The 24,322-nt window shown below is 39.5% G+C and overlaps 2 protein-coding genes across 4 annotated transcripts; both read left to right on the plus strand.

The window, feature by feature from the left end:
• Positions 1-24,322, plus strand: LOC309694582 (uncharacterized protein). 2 transcript variants are annotated; one of them, XM_082514774.1, is made up of 4 exons: positions 535-820; positions 1,523-1,668; positions 2,934-3,212; positions 3,699-5,773. In XM_082514774.1, the coding sequence occupies exons 3-4, from the start codon at positions 2,966-2,968 to the stop codon at positions 4,241-4,243; spliced, it is 792 nt and encodes a 263-aa protein (XP_082370900.1). In that variant the 5' UTR covers positions 535-820; positions 1,523-1,668; positions 2,934-2,965; the 3' UTR covers positions 4,244-5,773. The 2 variants fall into 2 exon arrangements, with proteins under 2 accessions (XP_082370901.1, XP_082370900.1); XM_082514775.1 differs by lacking the exons at positions 1,523-1,668; positions 2,934-3,212; positions 3,699-5,773 and adding exons at positions 23,610-23,759; positions 23,867-24,322 and having other exon boundaries at positions 1-820.
• Positions 17,502-22,027, plus strand: LOC309694564 (putative nuclease HARBI1). 2 transcript variants are annotated; one of them, XM_082514751.1, is made up of 5 exons: positions 17,502-18,311; positions 19,089-20,573; positions 20,650-20,762; positions 20,848-20,959; positions 21,040-22,027. In XM_082514751.1, the coding sequence occupies exons 2-5, from the start codon at positions 20,237-20,239 to the stop codon at positions 21,420-21,422; spliced, it is 945 nt and encodes a 314-aa protein (XP_082370877.1). In that variant the 5' UTR covers positions 17,502-18,311; positions 19,089-20,236; the 3' UTR covers positions 21,423-22,027. The 2 variants fall into 2 exon arrangements, with proteins under 2 accessions (XP_082370877.1, XP_082370876.1); XM_082514750.1 differs by lacking the exon at positions 17,502-18,311 and having other exon boundaries at positions 18,327-20,573.

A 24,322-nucleotide genomic window follows, 5' to 3' on the forward strand; every position in this document is an offset into this window, starting at 1 on the left:
AATGATTACATTTATAATTGAATTAAAGTTAAATGAATCAAGGTGATTTTGACTTTGCTAGTTAACAGGAAGAGAAACAAACTTACACAGGATAAAATGAAATTTGGACCCAGCAGAAAAAGTCAGATCACAGACAAACAGAAACATTCCTCTTTGGCTAAAATAAAATGCAGATTATTGCTCATCTGCAGTTTTAATCATGGTGAATAATTTATGATTCAGCCAAGTAAGATTCTTCTGTGTGGAGGTTTTTCCCCTGTCAAAAGGCATTGACCATTACCTTCATCTAAACATGGAATTTAAGTCATGTAGTTGCCGTTGTTTGTTTTTAAAGAGGTCATAATATTTTTGTGATGGTAGAAATTTATCTTCAAAGTAATAGTTATAAAGTGAATTAATAAGACTTTCCAACAAAGAGAGGGAGTCACATGGTGCTTCTGAAACATTTGTACAAACCTCTCTCACATATGTGAGCAACATGCTCACAGTGTACAGCCCTGCTGACTGAGGCTGCACCTTTACCTGTCTAATCTTTTTCTTTTTACTTTGTTCCTCAAGTCCCACATCAACATGAAGTGTAAGGAGGAGGAAGATCTGGCTGGCCAGCAGGTCTGGAAGCAGGAGAGGAACTTCAATCTGGACCAGGAGGACACAGATCCCCCACAGATCAAAGAGGAACAGGAGGAACTCTGCATCAGTCAAGAGGGAGAACAGCTTGTAGTGAAACACGAGGATGAAGGCATCGTCGTCTGGAGCGGGGAAGAGCGGCTCAGACAGCTGCATAACATCTGGAAACCTGAGAAAGATTTACAGACCAGCGGTAAAACTGTAATGGCTTTTCTGAAGTGTTAACATTAATATTAAACCTACAGTTTGTATCAGTCAGATCTATTTAATGTGTATTCGTGAAAACATGACAGGGAGTTTTAAATGGACTGGTTCTTATATAGCGCTTTTCTACTCAATCTTGAGCACTCAAAGCGCTTTACAAAACTTGTGCATTCACCCACTCACTCCCATTCGCACAAGCACATTTTTCTTAGTGCTTTCTACCAACATTCAGACACACATTCCACAGATCAAAGAGCAACTTGAGGCAACTTGGAGTTAGTATCTTGCCCAAGGATATTTGAAATGCAGACTAGGTGAAGCCGGGAATCGAACCGATCAGTAGATGATCTGCTCTACCGCCTGAGCTACAGCCACCCCCAATAGTGAAGATTATTTTGAAAAATATCAAGATGTAGATCAGTTTCGAGATCAACTCCAAAATAGATCATCAGTCAGTCAGTAATAAGTGAGTTCTTTTTTGTTTGAAAGGTTTTTTTTACTCTTAATGTTGCTGAAAAATGTCAGAACTCAAGTTCTCATTTGCACCAGAGTGCACAAATAACTTCATTTTTACACACTTTTAATTTCACCTGCAAATGTGAGCAACATGCCCTCATTACAGACTTTAACTAAAACTTTATCTTCTCAGAAGTGTTTTTCTATAATTACATTTTTTTTATTGTTCGTTTAGAAGCAATAGTGGAGAGACCGGCTGACTGCTGCAGAAGAAATCTGCTCTGAGGTTAACAGAACGTCTGATCGTCCAGTATGAGATCAACCTTCAGCAGAGACTGCTGGATATCAGCCGGAAACCCGAGATAAAGTTACGCATAACAGGTAAAACTGCGATGGTCTCAGTGGACTAACACAAGAATACAACTCATGTAGGACCTGATCAGAGCTCAGCTTGTAGGCTAACATACTGAAATCAGGGAGCGGCTAATCACACAAGTGCGTCTCTTTTTTACGGTAAACTTTTAGCATTAAACAAACCTTGAGACCGAGAGAAAGTGCCTTTATAGAAGATTTATTTAGAAGATTAAGATAAAGGAGGCAGGGAGGGAAAGCTTCTGTTTTCTGCACTGTGCCACAGTTCGCTGTCTGCTTCGGCTCTCTGACCCTCACTCCGGGGCTACAGACAGTCCTCTGCCGCCTGTGGTGCTCCTCACCTCCGTCTGCACCCACAGACTTCCCGAGGTGGAGGCAGGCCGGCAGGGACTTTGAGAGATGGGCTTTACTTTCAAAAATACCCCTTAATCAGGGTCTAACCCTACAAGACCATCGTGCCTCCCCCACCATCCTCACCTCATGTTAAAATGTATATTTTTCAACTGAATTATATTTGGGTTCAAGAAAATGATGAAGTTTTTAAAATAACTTTGTAATGTTCTAATAAACAGTCTTAACTCGAACTAAATCAGCTCAAATCTCACAGATGTCAGTGTTATTCACAAAGCATGGAAACATAGTTGTTAGTTTTGAATGCAGCCACAGCAGGCAAACTATGGCTGCATGCTCCAAAGAACAGGAGCACAGTAACTGAACACACTCTTAGCACACTTACATCTGATTTTGGGAACAGTTAACAGATCTGAACCTGATGACCTGAGAGGTTTAACTGGGTCAAAGGTCGAGAGCCAATTGAGAACTGTCCAGTTAAACCAACTAAATGATGAAACCTTTGATTTAAAATGTCATGATCAACAGTATCAAAGGCAGCAATGAGATCAAATAGAACTAAGACTGAAACTCTGAGTCCCTAATAATCTTCAGATCACTGATGACTTTAGTTGGGTTGATTCTGTGCAATGACTGGCTGTGAAACCTGACTGGTACTTATCTGCTATGGCACTGTGAGATTTTCAGTTTAATCTACAACAATGACAAACATTTACTTGCAGCGTGAAGCTGGCAGCAGCTACCTGAATGATTTGTACTCTGAACTTTCCTAATAAGAGTATCAGAGCTCGAGAGTAACTTACACTTTCATTTTTCACATTTGTACAGTTTAAATTTCACTCCCATATGAGGACATGCTCAGAGTGGACTATATTTGCTCAGATGTGTTTTCCTGTCATCACATTATTAACCTTTTTCCTCAGTGACCCTTTGTTCCTCAAGATCTCCCCCTAACATGAAGTGTGAGGAAGAGGAGGGCCTGTATGACCAGCAGGTCTCCAACCAGGAGAGGAACTCCAGTCTGGACCAGGAGGGCCCAGATCCTCCACAGATCAAAGAGGAAGAGGAGGAACTCTGCATCAGCGATGACGTAGAAAAGATTGTACTCAAACAGGAGGACGAAGGCCTCATCTGGACTGAAGAAGAGCAGCTCAGACAGCTGGATAACATCTGGAAACCTGAAATGAACTTACACAGCAGGGGTATGTAAAACCGTAATGGTCTTACCTAAAAATTAATATGACTTTAATTCATTCAATGAAGATATTTTGGAAACACATCAGAGTTCTTCAAGGCCAGTGTTTAAATAAACTCAGCTGATTGTTAGTCGAGGTTTTCTGAGAGCTTCGCTGCTTTTTATCCCCATATTTTAATCCTACTTTTAAATTTCCCCTTCTGTCTGATGTTTGTCTTATCATTTACATAAACATCTTTCCAACAGTAATTGGTGGACAAACTGTGATTGGTGCATAGAAATTTACTAACGTGTTAGAAGTGAGTGCATGAAATCTTATTTTAACAGTTTCCAGGTCTGGGTAAATGATATGATGATATTTCGGATGATATTTTGATTAAACTCTGTTGTAGAGTTGGAAATGGACAGCTGTAGACACCACTGCCGAGTAGTCATTCTTGTTATACTTCTATATTTATCTAAGACAAGTAATTTTGTCCATTTGTCACCTCAGCTTTCCCACAACAGCATGAATGTGAGGAGGAACTGGTTTTTGGGGACCAGGAGAGAAACTTCAGTCTCGACCAGGAGGATCCGGAGCTTCCACAGATAAAAGAGGAAGAGGAGGAACCTTGCACCAGTCAGGACGTAGATCAGCTTGTAGTGAAGCAGGAGACTGAAGGCATTATTATCTTCATGGTGGCTCCTACTTATGAGGAAAGTGAGCCAGAGCTGGACAGTGAACATCTCCTTTCTTCCAGCTCTCCTGAACCAGAGAGCAGAGATCAGCAAGACAACTTTCCTGTGTCAGAGAGTCAGCGTAAAACTGACACAAGTAAAAAGTTTGTGAAATGTGAGATTTGTGGAAAAACCTTTGAGTACAGATCCAAACTAACGAGACATATGAGGGTTCACACAGGTGAGAAGCCACATTCTTGCAGCACCTGCGGAAAAAGATTCAGCCTGATGATAAACTTGAAAACTCACATGAGAATCCACACAGGTGAAAAGCTTCATTCAGAGGATACAGTTACAAAGACACATGAGGATTCACACTAGTTAAAAGTGGGAGAACTGTCAGATGAAGCAGTCCACTGAGAAGCCAGATCAGAGCAGATCAGATGACCTCCTTCCTTAAAAAACTCTGTATTGTTTATTGTATGTAGGGGTGGGAGATATAGCCTCAAAATAATATTTCAAGAAACTTACATTTAAAAAAAATAATGTACATTTTATCAGCTCGGCAGGCAGCAGCATTTATATGTGTAAGTAAATGATGGATTTTCCATCTTTCTCTTCCAGTGAGCTGCTGTCACTGATGACAGCTTAGCTAATTCAAAGTGTGAAAATGTGGCCACCTCAAGGTGCTTGATATTGTAAGGTAAAGACCCAACAATAATACAATGAAAACAGAGAAAACCCAAACAGTCATATGACCCCCTATTAGCAAGCGTTTTGGCGACAGTGGGAAGGAAAAACTCCTTTTTAACAGGAAGAAACCTCCAGCAGAACCAGGCTCAGGGAGGGACCCCCATCTGCAACAAGGAAAGTTTTAAGTCTAATCTTAAAAGCTGAAGGCTCTGCCTCCCATTCTACCTTTAAATACTCTATGAACAACATTATAGTGCAATGTTAGTGACACGGCATACATGAAATATGAGCACATAAGTATCCTCAGGGGTGTTTTTCCTGGAAGTTTTAAGAAAAGTGTATTACAAGTGCTTACACTCTAGCTTAATATCCAAAATAACCTTGTAATGCGGAGCCTGCACAATTCTGTCATATAAGGAAAAGAAATTCTACCTGGTTTGTTTCATCTTGGGTCGAGCTTTTTAACCTCCTGCTTTTCCACCGTGTAGCACATCAGTAATTTCCATCCACTGACTGCTCTTGCTGTTATATGAAATGTAACTCGCGAGTGCTCCAGTGATGCATGGTTGAATCATTTGTTTACCTTTGGGTCGCACATCACTGCTGCTAGTATCTCCTGCTCACGTGCCTTCACAGCCCGGTTGTACTCAAGTGTGTTTTTGCTTAAAGTGTTGTAACAGGTTTGCTTTTTTCACTTTCAGTGGGAAAAGTTTTCTTGCATATTTTGCGAACATTCAGCTACCAAACTGTGACTGGAGCCCGACATATGGCTCTGGCTGTGAGACATGACTGGGGTTGACTCATTGGGGTGAATGCAAACACATGATGTTCCTCTAAACACACTTTTTTGTAAACATTTATACCAGTATTATTGCAGATCATATGATATGTCACAGCCCTAATTCTGTTTGTTGCATATTCCATTAAAACCTGTAATGAAGATGAAACACGTATTTACATTCATTTGATGTGATATTTGTATCGTGTTGAGCTGTGGAGGTGACAAAAAAGTTGCTGAGATGTTTTATTTTTTTGTTTAGTGGAGAGGTTTTACTCCACAGAGTCAAAGCTGGAAAGAAACACACATGAGACCAAACATTTTGTGATTTAATCTTGATTTTCATGAAGACTGAATTTCAGCATGTGCTCATCCTGTTGATTCGTATGTTGGTGTTGGTTATGTGTCTTAAAAGTGAAATAAAGATTTCTTTAAAACTTCTTGTGGCTATTTTTTTAAGGCACAATCTTTACAACATGAAACAACGTCTGTGAAGCACATTTTGTACAGTGGGCAGGGAGACTTGCCCATCACTGTGGTGGTGGGGTGGATGAGATTTGCCTGCGGTCACTTAAGGCTCTGTATGTTGTGGGTCTGTCCTGGTTGTCCTGCTCAAACATTGTATGGAAGTTGAGGTCAGTGCCTTCAGACCGGCCAACTATGGTGGTAATCATGGTCCCCTGTTTTATGAAGGGAGTGTAGAGGGTATGTTTGCACTTCAGGCCTCCCTAGGAAGGTCTATATCTGTAGTCACTTTCACTGTTTTCTTATTGCTGTTTCAAATTGTTGTTTCTGTTTGTAGCCTTTTTATTGAAGGATTTTGGTTTATATTATTAATATGTGCATTTGTTGTTATTAATAATATTTGCTTCACTCTCCATTTGATGTGTTTTTGGTATGTTTTACTTTTAATTGTTCTATGATTATGTTTATGTGTGGTTTATAATTATATTTAAGTTCTGGGTTTTTTTATGAATAAAAGTGACTTAACTTGTCAGAGATATGAGACTTTGGGCATTTCCCCTTCTGTCTTATTCTCAGTGTCTTGTCTCCATGTTTATTTACCTCTGTGTTGCTATCTTTGTGTCTCTGTCTCTTTCTCTTCCCCTGTTCAGTGGGATTTAAGACTTCCAACAAATAATTTCAAAGGGTCAATTAAATTTTAATAAAACCATTTTACTCAACACTGCACTCGAATTTTAGCATTTTTTTTTACTCAGTCATAAAAAGATTCATCTTAAAATATGTTTTAGATACATTTTTATTACTTTTTTCTTTCTTTCTTTCTTTTCTTGTTGTTGTCCCGTTTCGTTTTTTAGCCATCAGAATTATTGTCTGAAGGCCAAAAAAGATGCCCAACTAACTTAATTTACCAAATGGACCATCACGGCCTTGCCATATTGGTCCATTTGATCAACCTTTGTTATTATTTATTTATTTTAATTTATTTTCAGTTGTTACAGATAGGACAGACATGACTGGGGGATAGGAAGGAAGGAAGGAAGAAAAGGGGAAGAGGGACAGTGAGAAAGGGCACTTAAAAAATATCTCCCAGGTCACCTGTTGAGAGAAGAAAATAAGAGAAAACAAGCAAAAAAGAGAGCAACATAATAACACAACACCATTGCAATAATCTAGCTAAGTGTAAATAACAGTAAATATTAAATACTGAATGTGATTGTGCAGCACGCAAGATTGACATCGCATAATGTGGTTTGAGGTAGCAGCCAAGAAAGGTGTAGCTTGTGTGTGTGAACACCTGTGTGGATGAGTGCTCGTCTATTCAAAAGGCTTCTCCATGTAACGATCTGCTGGTGTGGGGAGCCACAGCCCCGTCCCCCAGGGCATGAAGCAGGCATGGAGGAGATCCAGGCCCCAGACATCCAGAGGCCCCCAGAGTGCGAGCGCCCAAAGAGGACCACCGGAGGGGCAACCGTGCCACCTTCCTGGGAAGAGCTGAGGAGAACCCCAGATGAGGGGTCACCCAACAGCCACAGAGCAGAAGCCAGAGGGGGCTGCAGTGACGTACACGCGGGCTCTGCCGGCAGTCAGCTGTGCCAGAGTGAATCGAGCCCCCGCAAGGGGCCCGACCGAGCCACAGGCACCAGGCCCCACCAAGCAGCCGTACCGGGGAGTGAGCTGGTACAGACCTGAGCGTCCAGCCCTGGACACCAAGAACGCACCGATGTCTGAGGGCATCAGCCACCAGCAGGGAGTGTGGTGAGGGGAAATAAGCCTCCATACCTTGGAGGGCCTGAGATGTTCCAAGGGGGTGGAGTGTAAGACCCGAGCTGACATATAGACACAGACGAATAGGCGCACACAGACCTAAACATGCATTCCCACCCTCATGCACACATATACAAATACTCGGCGCTCATCCAACCTGGATACAGACACAAAGAGTATTTTAAACTATTCTGTAAATTCTTGGAAAGTGGTCTTTTTTGGGGGGGACCTCTGCTACTACCAGAGGTTGTCTGCACCACACCAGGGCCTGTGCTGCTAGCATAAACCAACTGAGCCTCAACCAGGGCCTGTGCTGTTTTCTGAGGCCATCTCACTGCACCGGGGCCTGTGCTGCCAGCTGGATCCATCGGCACCATCCCAGGACCTGTGCTGCTGGCTGAGGCCATCTGCACCGCACCAGGGCCTAGCTGGACCCATAGGCACCACACCAGGGCCTGTTCTGCTAGCATAAACCAACTGAGCCTCACCAGGGCCTGCACTGCCGGCTGGACCCATAGGCACCACACCAGGGCCTGTTCTGCTAGCTTAAACCAACTGAGCCTCACCAGGGCCTGTTCTGCTAGCATAAACCAACTGAGCCTCACCAGGGCCTGTACTGCCGGCTGGACCCATCTGCACCACCCCAGGGCCTGTACTGCTGGCTGGGGCCATCTGCAGCACACCAGGGCCTGTTCTGCCGTCTGGACCCATAGGCAACACCCCAGGGCCTGTGCTGCTGGCTGGGGCCGTCTGCAGCACACCAGGGCCTTTGCTGCCGGCTGAACAAACTGCATCTGTGTTGCTAGTGCAAGACATCAGCACCACACCAAGGCCTGTGCTGCTCGAAAAGCTTATCTGCAATACATCGGGCGCTGTGCTGTTGATTGAAGCCTTCTACACCACATTGGTGAATGTGCTAGCAGAAGCCCTCTGCTAGCAAGCCACCAGGACCCGAACTTTTGGCTGGAGCCTTACTTGCCATCCTAGGTTTGTGCAGCCTATTTAATTCAGCATCAACAATCATTGTGTTTTGGATAATGGCTTTTTTAATAACTTTACTTTGCTTATTGGCCGTGGGGGACTTTTGGACTCTCAATTTTTCTAAGATGAGAACATTTAACAGTGACCCCATTCTGCGAGACATGGTTCCCAGATCTACATGCGTCACTGCTGCTATACATCCTGTACAATTTCCAATGTATTTGGAACAGGACATTAATCATTTTGAACTACAGAAAGATTTACCTCATCTTCAAAACCTTCTTGCTTTGTACAATTACAAAATTAGTTACGAAAAATCCTGCTTTGTGTCAACATTTCACACGTCAAAATCAATAAGTACAAAGCAGAGACTTCTGATCGTCTTACTACTGCTCTTATCTGGTAATGTGCAACCTAACCCAGGCCCTGAGCTGCAATGTAGCCAGACACCATCTGAATTTAAATCCTCACCTGGGCTGAAGATAGTTCATCTTAATGTGCGCAGTTTGTTACCCAAGATGGATATGATCAAGATCTGGGTTCAATCAACAGATGCAGATATTGTCCTCATTTCTGAAACTTGGTTGTCTAAATATATATCTGATGAACATGTTAGCATGGCTGGCTACAATATCTATCGCACCGATAGGTTTAAGAAAGGTGGTGGTGTTGCTGCTTATGTTAAGTCAAAATTTGATGCTACAATAGTTCTATCAGAATCAATTTGCAAACAATTGGAATTTTTGGCTCTGAATGTGAATGTTGCAAAGGGTCTTTGCATAACAGTTGCTTGTTGCTATCGACCCCCTTCTGCCTCCACAGAAGCTCTGCGTTCTTTAAACCTTTTGCTGTCCAGACTAAATTATGGGGAGCTTGTTCTAGCTGGTGACTTTAACTGGGATTGGCTCAAAACTGTTTCAGATGATTTTAAATCTTTCTGTGATTCTATCAGTCTTACCCAGCTGGTCAATTTACCCACTCGGCCGAATCTCAAAAGCCCCGAAAAGTCTACCTTGATTGACTTGATTTTGACAAATGTTCCTCATAAATTTTCATCTTTGGGTGTCTTTTGTAACGACTTAAGTGACCACTGTGTTGTTGCTGCTATTAGAAATACTAAAGTGGCCAAGTCACAACATGGTATTATTTTTAAAAGAACTCTTAAACATTTTAATGAGCAAGCATTTTATCATGATTTGTCAAATTATGACTGGAAGAAAATAGGATTGATCCCTGATGTAGAATTAGCGTGGGCATTCTTTAAGGATGGGTTTATGCAAATTGTGAATAAACATGCTCCATTAAGAAGATATAGGATAAAAGGTCGTGAAAACCCCTGGTTCTCCCAAGAGCTGGCAGATATCATTCATGAGCGTAATCTGGCTTGGGCCAAAGCGAGGAAAACAGGCTACCCCAGTGATTGGCTTCTTTTCAGACAACTAAGAAACAGATGTACTTCCTCTATTAAGAAAGCTAAAACAGAATATTATCTGTCTGTCACCACTGAGAACCTAAATAATCCACAGAAGTTCTGGAAAATCATTAAGTCTCTTTCAGTGAGTAAAAGCTCCCACGCTCTACCCACCTATGTTTTTAAGGATTCTGTTCCTGTTTATGATAGGAAGGAGATTATGAATTGTTTTAACAAGCACTTTATATCTTCTGGCTCTTTGTTTGACTCTCTGAACCCAGTCTCTGTAAAATCTGGCACAAACCTTCCGGTGTACACTGGTCAGCCATTTAACTTTGTTCCTTTCTCTGTGCAGGAGGTCTGTAAAGCTCTTAAACTGTTAGATCCTAGAAAATCTCCAGGGCCAGACTTACTAGATCCTTACTTCTTGAAACTGGCAGCTGATTTTGTAGCAGAGCCTCTCACAACACTTTTCAACCTCACACTGGATACGAATAAAATTCCCTCAGTATGGAAATCAGCTTTTGTTGCTCCTCTATTAAAAGGGGGCGACCCAGCAGTGTTAACTAATTACAGACCAATATCTAATCTATCTGTGCTGGCTAAAGTTCTTGAAGCTCTTGTGTGTGAGCAGTTAAAGGAGTTTTTGCACATCAATGCCATTTTATCTGAATATCAATCAGGCTTTAGGAAGAATCACAGTACTATCACAGCTGCAATTAGAGTGGTAAATGATATTACTATTGCACTTGATAAAAAACAACACTGTGCATCCCTTTTTATTGATTTGTCAAAAGCATTTGACACTGTTGATCATTGTATTTTAAAACTTAGACTCTTCCAGTCAGGACTCTCTGAGAGAGCAGTGGCATGGTTCTCAAACTACCTCAGTAACAGGACTCAGTGCATTAAATCTGACGGTCTATGTTCTGACTTTGTTACAGTGCACAACGGAGTGCCACAGGGTTCTGTATTAGGTCCCCTTCTATTTATCATTTACGTAAACAATCTTAGTCTACATGTGCCAGATGCAAACTTGCACTTCTATGCTGATGATACAGTTATTTACAGCTGTGGTTCAACTCTTGTCCAAGCCATCGACTCCTTGCAGAAAGCCTTTTCTGCTGTCCAGCACTCATTACATCAGCTTAAACTTGTTCTCAACGCAGACAAAACAAAGCTCATGTTGTTTTCTAAATCAAGGAGACGAGCCCAAACAATCCCATCAGTAACCACTCTTGAAGGTAATAGAGTTGGTTCACACCTATAAATATCTGGGAATCTTAATTGATGACTCGCTTACCTTCAAACCACATGTAGAGAATCTTGTGAAAAACCTGAAGTTAAAACTGAGATTTTATTTTCAAAATAAGTTGTGTTTCTCTTTTAATACAAAGAAGCGGCTTGTTGCTGCAACATTCTTGCCTGTGCTGGATTATGGTGATATTCTATATATGAATGCTTCTGCTCAATGTCTTCGAATGGTTGATTCTGTGTATCGTGCTTCTCTGAGGTTCATCACTAACCGTAAATTTCAGACTCACCACTGTGAGTTATACTCTCAGGTAGGATGGCCTGCTTTGGTAAGTCGGAGGAACTCTCATTTATACAGTTTTATATATAAGGCGATACTTGGGTTGCTGCCTTCTTATATATGTTCCCTGCTTGTAATGAAACATGCTGGTCGGTATTCTCTTGGTCCGCATGGTTACTTGTTGCTTTCTGTTCCATTTGCCCGAACTGAACTTGGTAAAAGAGCTTTTGTCCATTTAGCACCCTTGGCCTGGAACAAACTGCAGAAGGAATGGAAAATGACTGAATTCATTTCATTAAGTGATTTTAAATCTAAACTACGAATCCTTGAGGCCAAGTCCATAACATGCAACTGTTTCAATTAGATTGATTGTCATTTTAACTGACTTTTTATTTTATTTGAATTTTATTGAATTTTATTTTTTATTTTATTTGTATTCTTTCACTTATTGTTGCATGTGTGTTGTTGCTGCCTGTGTTTGAGTAATTTCTGTAACTGTGAGACATCTGCTGCTGCCTATCTTGGCCAGGTCTCCCTTGAAAAAGAGGTTTTTAATCTCAATGGGATCTTCCTGGTTAAATAAAGGTTAATAAATAAATAAATAAATAAAAAATGGACACTGTACATGTACTGTACAGCACGGCCCCTCCTGAGAACCCTCAATGTCTACATGCATTTAAAACTGGGTGGTGGGCACTATGGAACGCCAGGACTGCCATAATGAATTAATTAAATACATCATTAAATAATTAATTAAATGTGGCAATAATTAATTAAAATTGGAATTAATTAATTAAATAAATAGTTATGACACATGTAATTAATTAGTTATTGACACATTTAATTAATTATTTATGTATTTCACATTTTAATTAATTATTGACACATTTAATTAATTATTGACACATTTAATTAATTATTTAATGCTATATTTATTTATTTCATTTTGGCAGTCCTGGCGTCTGGCTCTCATCTTGAAATAATTGTGTGGATGCTTTAAGCATCCACACTATTGAGTTCCTGTTTCTCTTTATTCTTTATTATTATTATTATTATTATTATTCTAGTTGCTTCCGTACACTTTTCGCCGTTAAACTACTTCCACAATTTTCAGCCGATTTTCACCGTTCAAATTTTAAACTATTCTGCTATTTTTGCTCTTTCCTGCTACGATTTTTGCTATTTTTAACTATTATACTTTTTAAAATATTAAGCTTTTTTCCTTTAATTTGTCCCATTGAAATGAATGGGAAACTTCTGCAATTCTGCTAAATTTTGCTTGTTTTTGAAACTTAACTACTTCCTCATACTTTCACCTAGAACAACCATTCAAATTTTAAAATGTTCACAAATTATTGGGCTATTCTGGTATGATTCAGCTTTTTCAAATGTTTTACTGTTTTACTTTTATGCCTCTTAAAGTTTTGAGCTGCAAAATTGTGATTTTTCACAAAATACATGTGTTGTTATGGTTGCTATGCTCTTGGCTTCCAGTGTGCCACTGAAGGTTTTGCAATTTTCACTTCATGTCCGAACAACTTCCTGCTACTTGCTCAATTTTCACTCAACTTCCACAAATTATACATCAAAACGTAGGTATTTTTGCTGGCTTTCAGAAAATGTCACCATCATTGTTGTGGGATTTATAGAATTTTTGCAAATCTCCTCAGACTAACACAAGGTCAGAAAACTCTCCATATAAAGTGAATGGAGAGCTTGTTCAAAATCACCGCTGAATTTCTGTAATGAGAGGCATATTCGAATCGTCATATCTCCTTAACGAAGCAAAGTTAAGACATGAGGCTTGTCCCCGAATATCTTCAGACACCCCTGACGCTCACAATTCAAGAATTTCTTTCTCACCTATTACCGTTCTGAAATGAGTTAGACTTGTTTGAGGGTAGGAAATTCGTCCTTCGCTCAGATTTCTTCAGATTTAAAACTGTGGAAATGAACCACTTTTTTCTCTCGTCATAACTTTTTGTTGGATTTCCACAGAGACCTGAAAATTTCCATGATTGTTCACCAAAGCCTGCTGTCTCTTACGGTGAAAGAATGATATCGATACTCCAAATAGATTTCGAGTTAGAAAGCGTTGTTTGAGGGCAAGTCAAGGCAGTTTTTGCTTCGCTCTACTCAGTTATGGTGCATTACAAGTCAAATATCTTTAATAATTCAGATTTTAATGATAAATTGTAAACACTGGAAGATTCCCCCATCTCTTCTGAACAAAACGGTGTAAGAATGACCGCTCTAGCCCCTACGGTTTGGAAATTATGGTCATTTGTTTGAGGGGAGTCCTCACTATGAGAAATAGGCTGCAATAATCCTGTGCCTCTCTGTGCTGCGTGTGTAAAAAGAGGCACATGTTTTGGCGGGAAAAAGTACACAGGCTCTCTGATTGGTGGATTCAAATTCAGCAGCTCCCAGGCTGACCTAGAAACTTACTTCTCTCTCCCTGTGCATTTTTTTGCTGATTTTTTCATTTAACAAGTATATTTGAGGGACCCTCAGCATGTTCAGCATTTTTTCAGCTGTCCATTTTGCTTTTCCAATTTTTCTGTTTAACTTATTACTATTGTGCTAAATAATACTATTTCTGCTATTTTATAAGATTTGTGCCTAATATAGTATTTCTGCTAAATTACAATATTTCTGCTTTTTATACTATTTGTGCTAAAACATAGTATTTCTACTAAATGTAGTATTTATGCTTAATCATACTATTTCTGCTTTTTATGGGATTTGTGCCTAATATAGTATTTCTGCTTTTTATAGGATTTTTGCTCAAACGTAGTATTTCTACTAAATGTAGTGTTTATGCTTAATCATCCTATTTCTGCTTTTTATAGGATTTGTGCTTAATATAGTATTTCTGCTAAATTATAGTAATTCTGCTTTTTATAGTATTTGTGCTAAAACATAGTATTTCTACTAAATGTAGTATTTATGCTTAATCATAGTATTTCTATATATTTCTGCCAGGTCCCCAGGCAGCCAATCCTCTGTGAGGACTGAGAAATTCAAATTTTCAAATCAGGGCCTGCACGGCTTCCCAGCCAATCATATATGTGTCCTGAGGCATTCAAATTTACATATTAGGGCCTTCATGGCTTCTAAGCCAGCCAATCATATCTGAGGGCTGAGGAATTCAAATCCACAAATCAGGGCCTGCACAGCTTCCCAGCCAGCCAATCATGTATGTGGGCTCCAGGTATTCAAATTTGCATATTGGGGAATTCGTGGCTTCTAAGTCAACAAGTCATCCATGTCATATATCTCTAAAAATTCATATTTTAATGATAAATTGTCAACACTTGAAGATTCCCCCATCTCTTCTGAACAAAACGGTGTAAGAATGACCGCTCTAGCCCCTATGGTTAGGAAATTATGGTCATTTGTTTGAGGGGAATCCTCACTATGTGAAATAAACTGAAAGAAGCAGGTCTATGTCTCTGTGCTGCGTGTGTAAAAAGATGCACCTGTTTTGGCGGGAAAACGTAAACAGCCTCTCTGATTGGTGGATTCAAATTCAGCAGCTCCCAGGCTGACCTAGAAACTTAGTCCTCTCTCCCTGTGTGTGTGTGTGTGTGTGTGTGTGTGTGTGTGTGTGTGTGTGTGTTTAGTGGGAGAGAGAGGACCCTGCCCTTATTTGACAGCATGTCATTGTAGGATTTAAATTGAACATAGTTAGACTGGTTGACTGGATTAGAGCCTGTGTTTGTGTGTCCCTCTGTGCATTTGTGTTTCAATAAGTTATTACTATTCTGCTAAATCATAGTATTTCTGGTACTTTTCGGTACTTGTGCTAAATACAGTATTTCTGCTAAATCATACTATTTCTGCTTTTCATAGGATTTATGCCTAATATAGTATTTCTGCTAAATTATAGTATTTCTGCTTTTTATAGGATTTGTGCCTAACATAGTATTTCTGCTAAATTATAGTATTTCTGCTTTTTATAGGATTTGTGCTTAACATAGTATTTCTGCTAAATTATAGTATTTCTGCTTTTTATACTATTTGTTCTAAATTATAGTATTTCTGCTTTTTATAGGATTTGTGCTTAATATAGTATTTCTGCTAAATTATAGTTTTTCTTCTTTTTATAATATTTGTGCTAAAACATAGTATTTCTACTAAATGTAGTATTTATGCTTAATAATAGTATTTCTATATATTTCTGCCAGGTCCCCAGGCAGCCAATCCTCTGTGAGGACTTAGACATTCAAATTTTCAAATCAGGGCCTGCACAGTTTCCCAGCCAATCAAATAAGTGTCCTGAGGCATTCAAATTTGCATATTGGGGCCTTCGTGGCTTCTAAGCCAGCCAATCATATCTGAGGGCTGAGGAATTCAAATCCACAAATCAGGGCCTGCACGGCTTCCCAGCCAGCCAATCACATATGTGGTCTCAGGCATTCAAATTTGCATATTGGGGAATTCGTGGCTTCTAAGTCAACAAGTCATCCATGTCATATATCTCTAAAAATTCATATTTTAATATTAAATTGTCAACACTTGAAGATTCCCCCATCTCTTCTGAACAAAACGGTGTAAGAATGACCGTTCTAGCCCCTACGGTTAGGAAATTACGGTCATTTGTTTGAGGGGAGTCGTCACTATGAGAAATAGACTGCAAAAATCCTGTGTCTCTCTGTGCTGCTGCGTGTGTAAACAGATGCACCTGTTTTGGTGGGGAAAAGTGCACAGCCTCTCTGATTGGTGGATTCAAATTCAGCAGCTCCCAGGCTGACCTAGAAACTTACTTCTCTCTCCCTGTGTGTGTGTGTGTGTGTGTGTGTGTGTGTGTGTGTGTGTGTGTGTGTGTGTGACAGAGAGAGAGAGAGAGAGAGAGAGAGAGAGAGAGAGAGAGAGAGAGAAAGGCTTTTAATGGGATGATCTCATTCTAAGATTTAAATTCAATATATTTAGACTGGTTGACTGAATTGGATCTTGTGTGTGGGTCTCTCTGTGCATGTGTGTTTCCTCATGTGTACATATTTGTGATTGTGTGGCTGTAATAAATTTTTTTGCAGATTTTTGTCATTTAACAAGTATATTTGAGGGACCCTCAGCATGTTCAGCATTTTTTCAGCTGTCCATTTTGCTTTTCCAATTTTTCTGTTTAACTTATTACTATTGTGCTAAATCATACTATTTCTGCTATTTTATAAGATTTGTGCTTAATATACTATTTCTGCTTTTATAGGATTTGTGCTTAATATAGTATTTCTGCTAAATGTAGTATTTATGCTTAATCATACTATTTCTGCTTTTTATAGTATTTGTGCTTAATATAGTATTTCTGCTAAATTTAGTATTTCTGATTAATTATAGTTTTTCTACTAAATCATAGTACAGTATTTCTGCTTTTTATGGGATTTGTGCTAAAACAAAGTATTTCTACTAAATGTAGTATTTGTGCTTAATCATACCATTTCTGCTTTTTATAGGATTTGTGCTTAATATAGTATTTCTGCTAAATTATAGTATTTCTGCCAAATTATAATATTTGTGCTAAAACATAGTCTCAATTTAAAATTACAATATTCATAGTTCATCACAGTGTCTCTGGTAAATCACAATATTTCTGCTCTGTTGTACTATTTTTCTAAATCATAGTGTTTCTGTAATGTTTAAGTATTTTTGGCTAAATATAATCTTTCTGTTATCTTATACTATTTCTCCTAAATTCTTGTATTTTTGAGAAGTTATCATGTTTCTGGTAAGTTACAATATTTCTGCTAAATTCTGCTATGCTATTGTATTTCTGCCAAGTATTATGTTTCCTCTAAGATATTGCAGTTCTGCTAAGTTATTCCATTTTAGCAAACTTCTTTTGCTTCTGCAAAGTTTTTACAATTTCTGCAACTTTTCAGCTTTTTCAGCTACTTTTTGCATACAGCTTCAGCTTTAAGCATCCACACTGCATTTTCGCAGGAAATGCAAATTTTTCTAGTTTTATCTGTCAGCCTCACCCATCAAACTCAGGGGGCGGGGTTAACGCTGCCCATGCAGCTTCTCTAACATTTGATTGGTTGCCGTGCAAAGTAAGTCAAAACAGGTCGATCCTAGATAATCGATTGCTTGTGTAGACTTGGGGCAGCCAGGTATCCCAGAATGCATTTCAAATCACAGGCAGCAATGGTGGTGGTGTAGTTTTAAAATATCCCGTTTTTCTGTCACCAACTACACTTTTAACAGTGTTTTAGCTGCGAATGTCGCGCCGTAATCTTCACATGTCTGGTCAGGTTGTCAACATAGAACATGTTTGCAAAAGTGCTCAGATGTTTTCAGAGATTTCACTAGCTCTGCTAACAGTTAGCATGCAGAGTGCACCGAGGGGGTTACGTTAACCGGTTTGTTTACATATTCCACTCTCCCTGTTCCACATGTTGCATTCGCAGATTCTCATTTTCACCGAACGATCGTCTCTTTCCGCCTGGTCTTGTGTCTCTGTGCTTCTGTAACATAAAGAACGAGCTGACATTTTTCTCACGAAACCAGCGATCAGCTCAACAGACCCTCAGTTTACCTGCATGCAGACGGAGGTCAGACAACAATTTTACATGTATGATCTTAAAACAGGACACAGCCACTATACGTGCTGCACAGTAAAAAATGGAGTGTCAATATTTCAGTGTAAACCTATTTTAACCTAGAGAGAGTATATACAACTCTGTGAGGAGTAAACCAGCTCTAACGTCAGAGTTAAAAGTCAGTGTAAAGTTCTGTAGACACGGAGTGAAGACATAACTCCACACAGTGTTGATTAGTACCAGTCCGCAGGCGTGTGCGGTCTGAGAGCTACCACAGTCAGGTAAGTTAAGTTAACATTCCCATACTGGTAACATTGTTTAGTAAGTATTTTTAAACTAAATAGCTCTTTATAGTTACACTGATGTCGAGTTAGCAGCATTTACCCATAGGTTTAATGATATTGTCGAGTAGCTACATGCTAACCATTGCTAAAAGTTCAAATGTTCGTTATATTCTCACTGAGTTAAGATTAACCTAAAACATGTTAACTATGTATTTCTTCTAAGTGCAGCTTAGATAATATTATTGTCACATGTCTAATGGGATAGTTTTAGCAACTAAATTACCGTTTATTAGTAAGCTAATAATCGCTAATTAGCTTCGAAGGAACTATCAGAAAAAGTGGGTAACATTACAATAAAGTTTACTCTACTGATTTATATTCTTTTAAGCAAATGCCAAAGGCTTACACTAATTTAGAATTAATTCAGATTATTTTATATAAATTAATTGACAGCAATGTTAATGATATGTTAATATACAGTAATTGTTCACAGAAATAAAGCGAATTGCAGTAAGAGCGACCAATACTTGATAAGTAGACTAAAGTTATTAAACAATATTAGATGTTAGTCACACTTGGTCCATTTGCAGTAACACTGGTTGATAAAGGATCTTTATTAGCAGTTAATCTGTTACTTATTTCTTCATGCTGTAGCTGTTAAGTAATATTGACTTTTAACTGCTTCTATTTTGTATAAAAACTAAAGCTCTAAAGTACATCCACAGTTTTAAACTCTTTCCTTTATTATTTTTTTCTCTTTTGTTTTGTGAACAGAATATGTTGCTGCGTGTTTTGTTTGGTGGGGAGCAGAAGTATGTTAGGCTGTCTGACCTGGGCCCTATTTCAGAAAGCCGGTTTAGTGCAAACTCTGAGTAAGTATACCCTGAGTTAACGAAAACTCTGGGTTTTCGGTTTCACAAAGCGAGTTCAGATGAATCCTGAGTGAGTCACTATGACGACACACTCCGTGAAGCTAACCTGCCCCCTAGCAGGTTTACCACAACTAACCCTGACTGTCTCCGCCTCTTTGTCGGAAACCTGACAGTAGGAAGTGTCGGACATGGCGTGCCCCTACCTCGAAGAGCCAGTAGATGTTGAAGCCCAAATTCTCCGCAGAGCTCTCCGCCGGGAGAGAGTGATTAGAGCGCGTTTGGACATTTGATCATTTCCTGATGATTTTCTGTGTGAACGTTACCGTTTTTCAGCACAATCTATAATTCATTTGAATAACATCCTCAGGCCTAATATTGCTCATGTGACACATCGCGGACATCCTCTCAGTTCTGTACATATTATTTGTATTGCACTTCGTTTTTTTGCAAACGGGAGCTTTCTGTATAATATTGGTGATGCTGAGCACGTTTCCAAGGCTACCGTCTGTCGGGCAGTCAGGAATGTTACAGTTGCACTGAAACGTCTCCTCAAAGTCAAAGTCAAAGTCAACTTTATTTGTCGATTCTGCCACATGTACAGGACATACAGAGAATAGAAATTGCGTTACTCTCAATCCCTAGATAAATAGCAAATGAACATTTAAATATATTTAAATATAAAAGTGATTAAAAATGCAAGTAAAATAATTAAAAAGTAAAAATTTAAATAAATACAATTTTACATATAACAAGAAAGCTATACAATATACAATATAATGGGTAAGTGACATTGAGTGTAAACCAGGCAGAGTAGTGCAAATAGGCAAATAGTGCAAATGGAGATTTAGTAATGTACGGTAAGAGAAAGTGTAACAACAAAGTCTTATGAGGTAATGGCAGTCCAATGCTCCACAAAGTGACTGGTAACTGGTGCAGGCCAGTGAGTGAGTCAGAGAGTGTGTGTGTTTGTGTGTGTGTGACAGAGTTCAGTGAGACCGTGGAGGAGAGAGGGGGCAGAATCGGGAGGGAGTTAAGCTTCCTGACAGCCTGATGGATGAAGCTGTCCTTCAGCCTGCTGGTCCTGGCCTGGAGACTCCGCAGTCTCCTCCCCGACGGCAGCAGCTTGAAGAAGCTTTGCATTGGGTGCGTGGGATCAGCCGCTATGCAAAGGGCTTTTTTAGTGAGACGGGTGCTGTAAATGTCCTGGAGGGAGGGGAGAGAGACACCAATGATCCTCTCTGCAGCTCTCACTATGCGTTGGAGGGTTCTATGACAGGACGCATTGCAGGCTCCAAACCAGGCTCCTGTACTCGTCTGTACTCGTCTGTGGTGTTCCCCGGTCATAGACCCACAAGATTTATCAAAGAGGGATTCCACAAAATTGCAGGTATCAGGATGAACAAAACTCAATTCATGATGTGGTGATACTTGAACTACTACTTAAATTTTACATTTATTTTCAGGGTTCCCAGGCGTGATTGGCTGTATAGATGGCACTCACATTCCAATCATTGCTCCTTCAGTAAATGAAGGAGACTATGTGAACAGGAAGTCTTTCCACAGCATTAATGTACAGGTACATAGTTCCCTGTAGCATTTCAAACTAACAAATTATTTCATTATAGTAATGGATGCTAATTTGTGTTCTCTGCACTGTGAAGATCATATGTGATGCTGCCAACATTATGACAAATGTGGAAGCCAAGTGGCCAGGCTCTGTTCATGACTCACGAATTTTTTGTGAATGTACACTGAGCACAAAATTTGGACATGGTGAGTTGAAAATACTTTAAAATATATAAAGACCAATTGCTACAGGGACATTTGAACTGAAGTGTATCCTTCTGTCTTAGGAGAGTTCACTGGCTACTTGCTTGGTGATAGGGGGTATCCATGTTTACCCTATTTGCTTACCCCTTACCCTGACCCTGAACCGGGCCCACAGCAGCGATATAATCTGGCTCATTGCAGGACAAGAGCCAGAGTTGAAATGACTATCGGAATGCTTAAGGCCCGGTTCCAGTGCCTTCAAAGACTCAGGGTCACCCCAGAAAGGGCATGTGACATTATTGTGGCATGTGTGATTCTTCACAACATTGCCACAATTAGAGGAGAACACTGTCCTTCTGAACCAAACATCAGCAGTGATCCAAACCATGAACATCCTGACCCTCCCACGGACATACAAGATGGAAGAGCAGTCAGAGACACCATATGTCACAATCATTTCCTTTGACCCATCATCTCAACATGTTGAAAGAAGAATAAACAGATTTTTTGTTCAACTGGCTTTATTGGTCGCCTGTATTTCCTGTACACAAAGTATTAATAAGTATATTATTATGTATAAGTATATAACACTGAAATAATTCGTCCATCTCTGACCACTTCACCCACCCTTAACTGATGTTCTAGCAGTAAAATCTCAATCTTGGTCTTTTGGATCTGCTGCTTGAAGTGTTCCATTTCCAAGTCACATTTTTTTATTTTCTTGATCAAATGGGTCTTGTACAGCTGCTTTACAGGGAGCTATTGAAACACAGAAAATAGCATTGACATTCATAGTACATGCCTACTTAGGTTGGTTGTAAATCAGTGCTGAACATCTTACTGAGGAAAGGTTTGTTGGAGACGTGGCTGGACCCTCTTCCTCTTCATTTCCATCATCACTCTGTTAGAGACATAGAAAGTCCATGGTTTTATTATAGTACCACATTTTATTCAATTGTTATATTTTCCATTGTAAGATGTAAACCTCATAAAGTGTCTCTGTTGCTTCCTCCTCTGTAACAGCTGTCAATGTTTCTTCATTATTTTCCTGTAGTAAAGAAATTAACAACATTGCTGTTCTACTGTAAACTCATATAATCTGTGGAGTATTAAGAGTACTCATAACTGCATGTTGGTCTGGCTCAACAGGAGGCTGCACCAGATGCAGTACACCATCACCATCAACTGATAGAATATGAGGTTTATACAGGTCACTTATAACTTACAAGGGACCAAATGGCAATTAACAAACATATACCAATCACCTTACACTTCATTGTCATTATGCTCTCAAAGACAACCAAGACTGAGGGAAGGCAAAATCAGTAGGAAAATAACTTCACTACAAAATAATTCATTATGGTAAAGAGTTTATCAAATGAATGAGTAGCACTGCAAAGGTGACTGTGAAGAAAGGATGTATGCACATCATGTATTATTTTGAATTTACCTCTTATGTAGGCACTTGTGTCTTGCGGGGTTACTGACTCAGAGGATGTCCCCGCAGAGATGCCTTCAGCCACAGGGCGCCCACTGTTTTGGCTGAGGGCCAACTGCTCAGCCTCTGTGAGTGGTGGTGGTGGAGGACCCCCACCTGTTTTTCGGGCCTCCGCTTTTTTTCTGTTGGCTATAACGGGTCACATTTGAGCATACAGAGTAAGCAAATATGTACTTGTTATGTGCTCAGATAATTTCAATAAGTGCTTACAGAAGGAAAATTAATGTAGCCTCTAACTGCAATTGATTTACATGGGACAAACAGACCAAGCACTATGGCTCATAATACAATTACACCTTACCTGTTTGGACTATATTTTTATATTTCATTTTTACTTGCTGCCAGGAACGTTTGGGGCCTGTTGGGTTGCACCTGCGCTCACATCACGTCACAAAATAAAATGTATAAAATAAAAAATAAAATAAAATAACGTGTTAAATGGGTGGAAATCCCTAGATCAATGTTTAAAGTAACACTCACGCATTGACTCTGTCGGCTATGTTTTGCCATGCATGCTCCCTTTGTTTTGCAGCTGAGGCTGTGTTACTTTTTTTCCGCAAAATTTGCATGTTATCGGCATATGCTGCCATCAGAATTTCGGCCTCAAGCGCTGTAAAATACATTGACCGCGCCTTCTTTCCCTCCGTCTCCATGGTGACTCGCTTAATCTGTGCTCCACTAATCAGGGCTTTATGTATCCTCGTGCGCGCGCTTGACTTGGGGTTAAAGCAACTCCGTGTTGATTGAACTAATTGTTATCAGCCTTTCTGAAACCGAATATTCCGAGTTGGACAGTTCGGGGTTACTCAACCCTGAGTATCGTTTTTCACTCTGAGTTTTCTAAACCGGCTTCCTGAAATAGGGCCCTGACATTTGATGCTTTCATGAAAGAAGGTTAGAATATCAGGATAAAACAAGATAACAACGTTTACCTGGTCAATAAACAAGCTTAATTATATTCTAAGTCAACTACCTAAGTTGATAATTGTTTCTACTTCAACAATGAATGAGAATTACCTATATTCTTAAGCTTCATCTCATCAATATTTTGTGAAGACATAGCCTTACTCTACCATTTGATAAGAAAATGCATGGCCTTTTTTTTTTTTTTTTTAACAATTTCTGTAACATTTCTTTTCTCTTACCTTACTTCAGTGTGCCTAAAATTTAACATACCAGAAGGCAGACAGCTAGATATGAAGGTGTTTGACCAGTCTGACACAGAAGTAGACGCAGAGGTGTTTGAAGAAATAGTGAAGGGGTCACCTGTAACCTTCCGAGTCATGCTGAGCAATGAAGAACTTGGTAATCACTCACATACGTATATGTTTATATGAAATTTAAAGGTTGAGATTGAAGCATTAACAGTTAAATTTAATGCTTCTGCTTTGGTCATGTTCCTTAATGCACAGGTGTATCTCTGTCATCATCATCTTCTCCATCGGATGATACAATCATTCTAAACTTCACAATGTGTGAACCTCCTGAAGAAGCAGCAACCACTGAAGGAAGACAACCTAAAAGGCCATGCCATATAAACTATGAGGCAAAAGCTGTGGGTAGTGAACATTGTTAGTCTAATTTGCAGTTCAAAGTGTTACGGACACAAGTACTACTGCTAATGTTGATGTGGTGCCTGAACATTTAGAGCATAGGTGTCAAACTCTGGCCCGTGGGCCAGATTTGGCCCGCAGCCTGATTACATTTGGCCCGTGAAGCCATACCAAATTACTATTAGAGCTGGCCTACTGGTATTATACAGTTAATATATATATTGTTTAGTATTAAGCTTTGCTTGTTCCATATTCAGGTTTTCAGCAAAACTTGTTTGAGTCCATAAAAAAAGATTCATTCTTATATCTAGAGGA

Source organism: Aulonocara stuartgranti (assembly GCF_965226115.1).
Source record: "Aulonocara stuartgranti genome assembly, chromosome: 18".
Classification (NCBI taxonomy): domain Eukaryota; kingdom Metazoa; phylum Chordata; class Actinopteri; order Cichliformes; family Cichlidae; genus Aulonocara; species Aulonocara stuartgranti.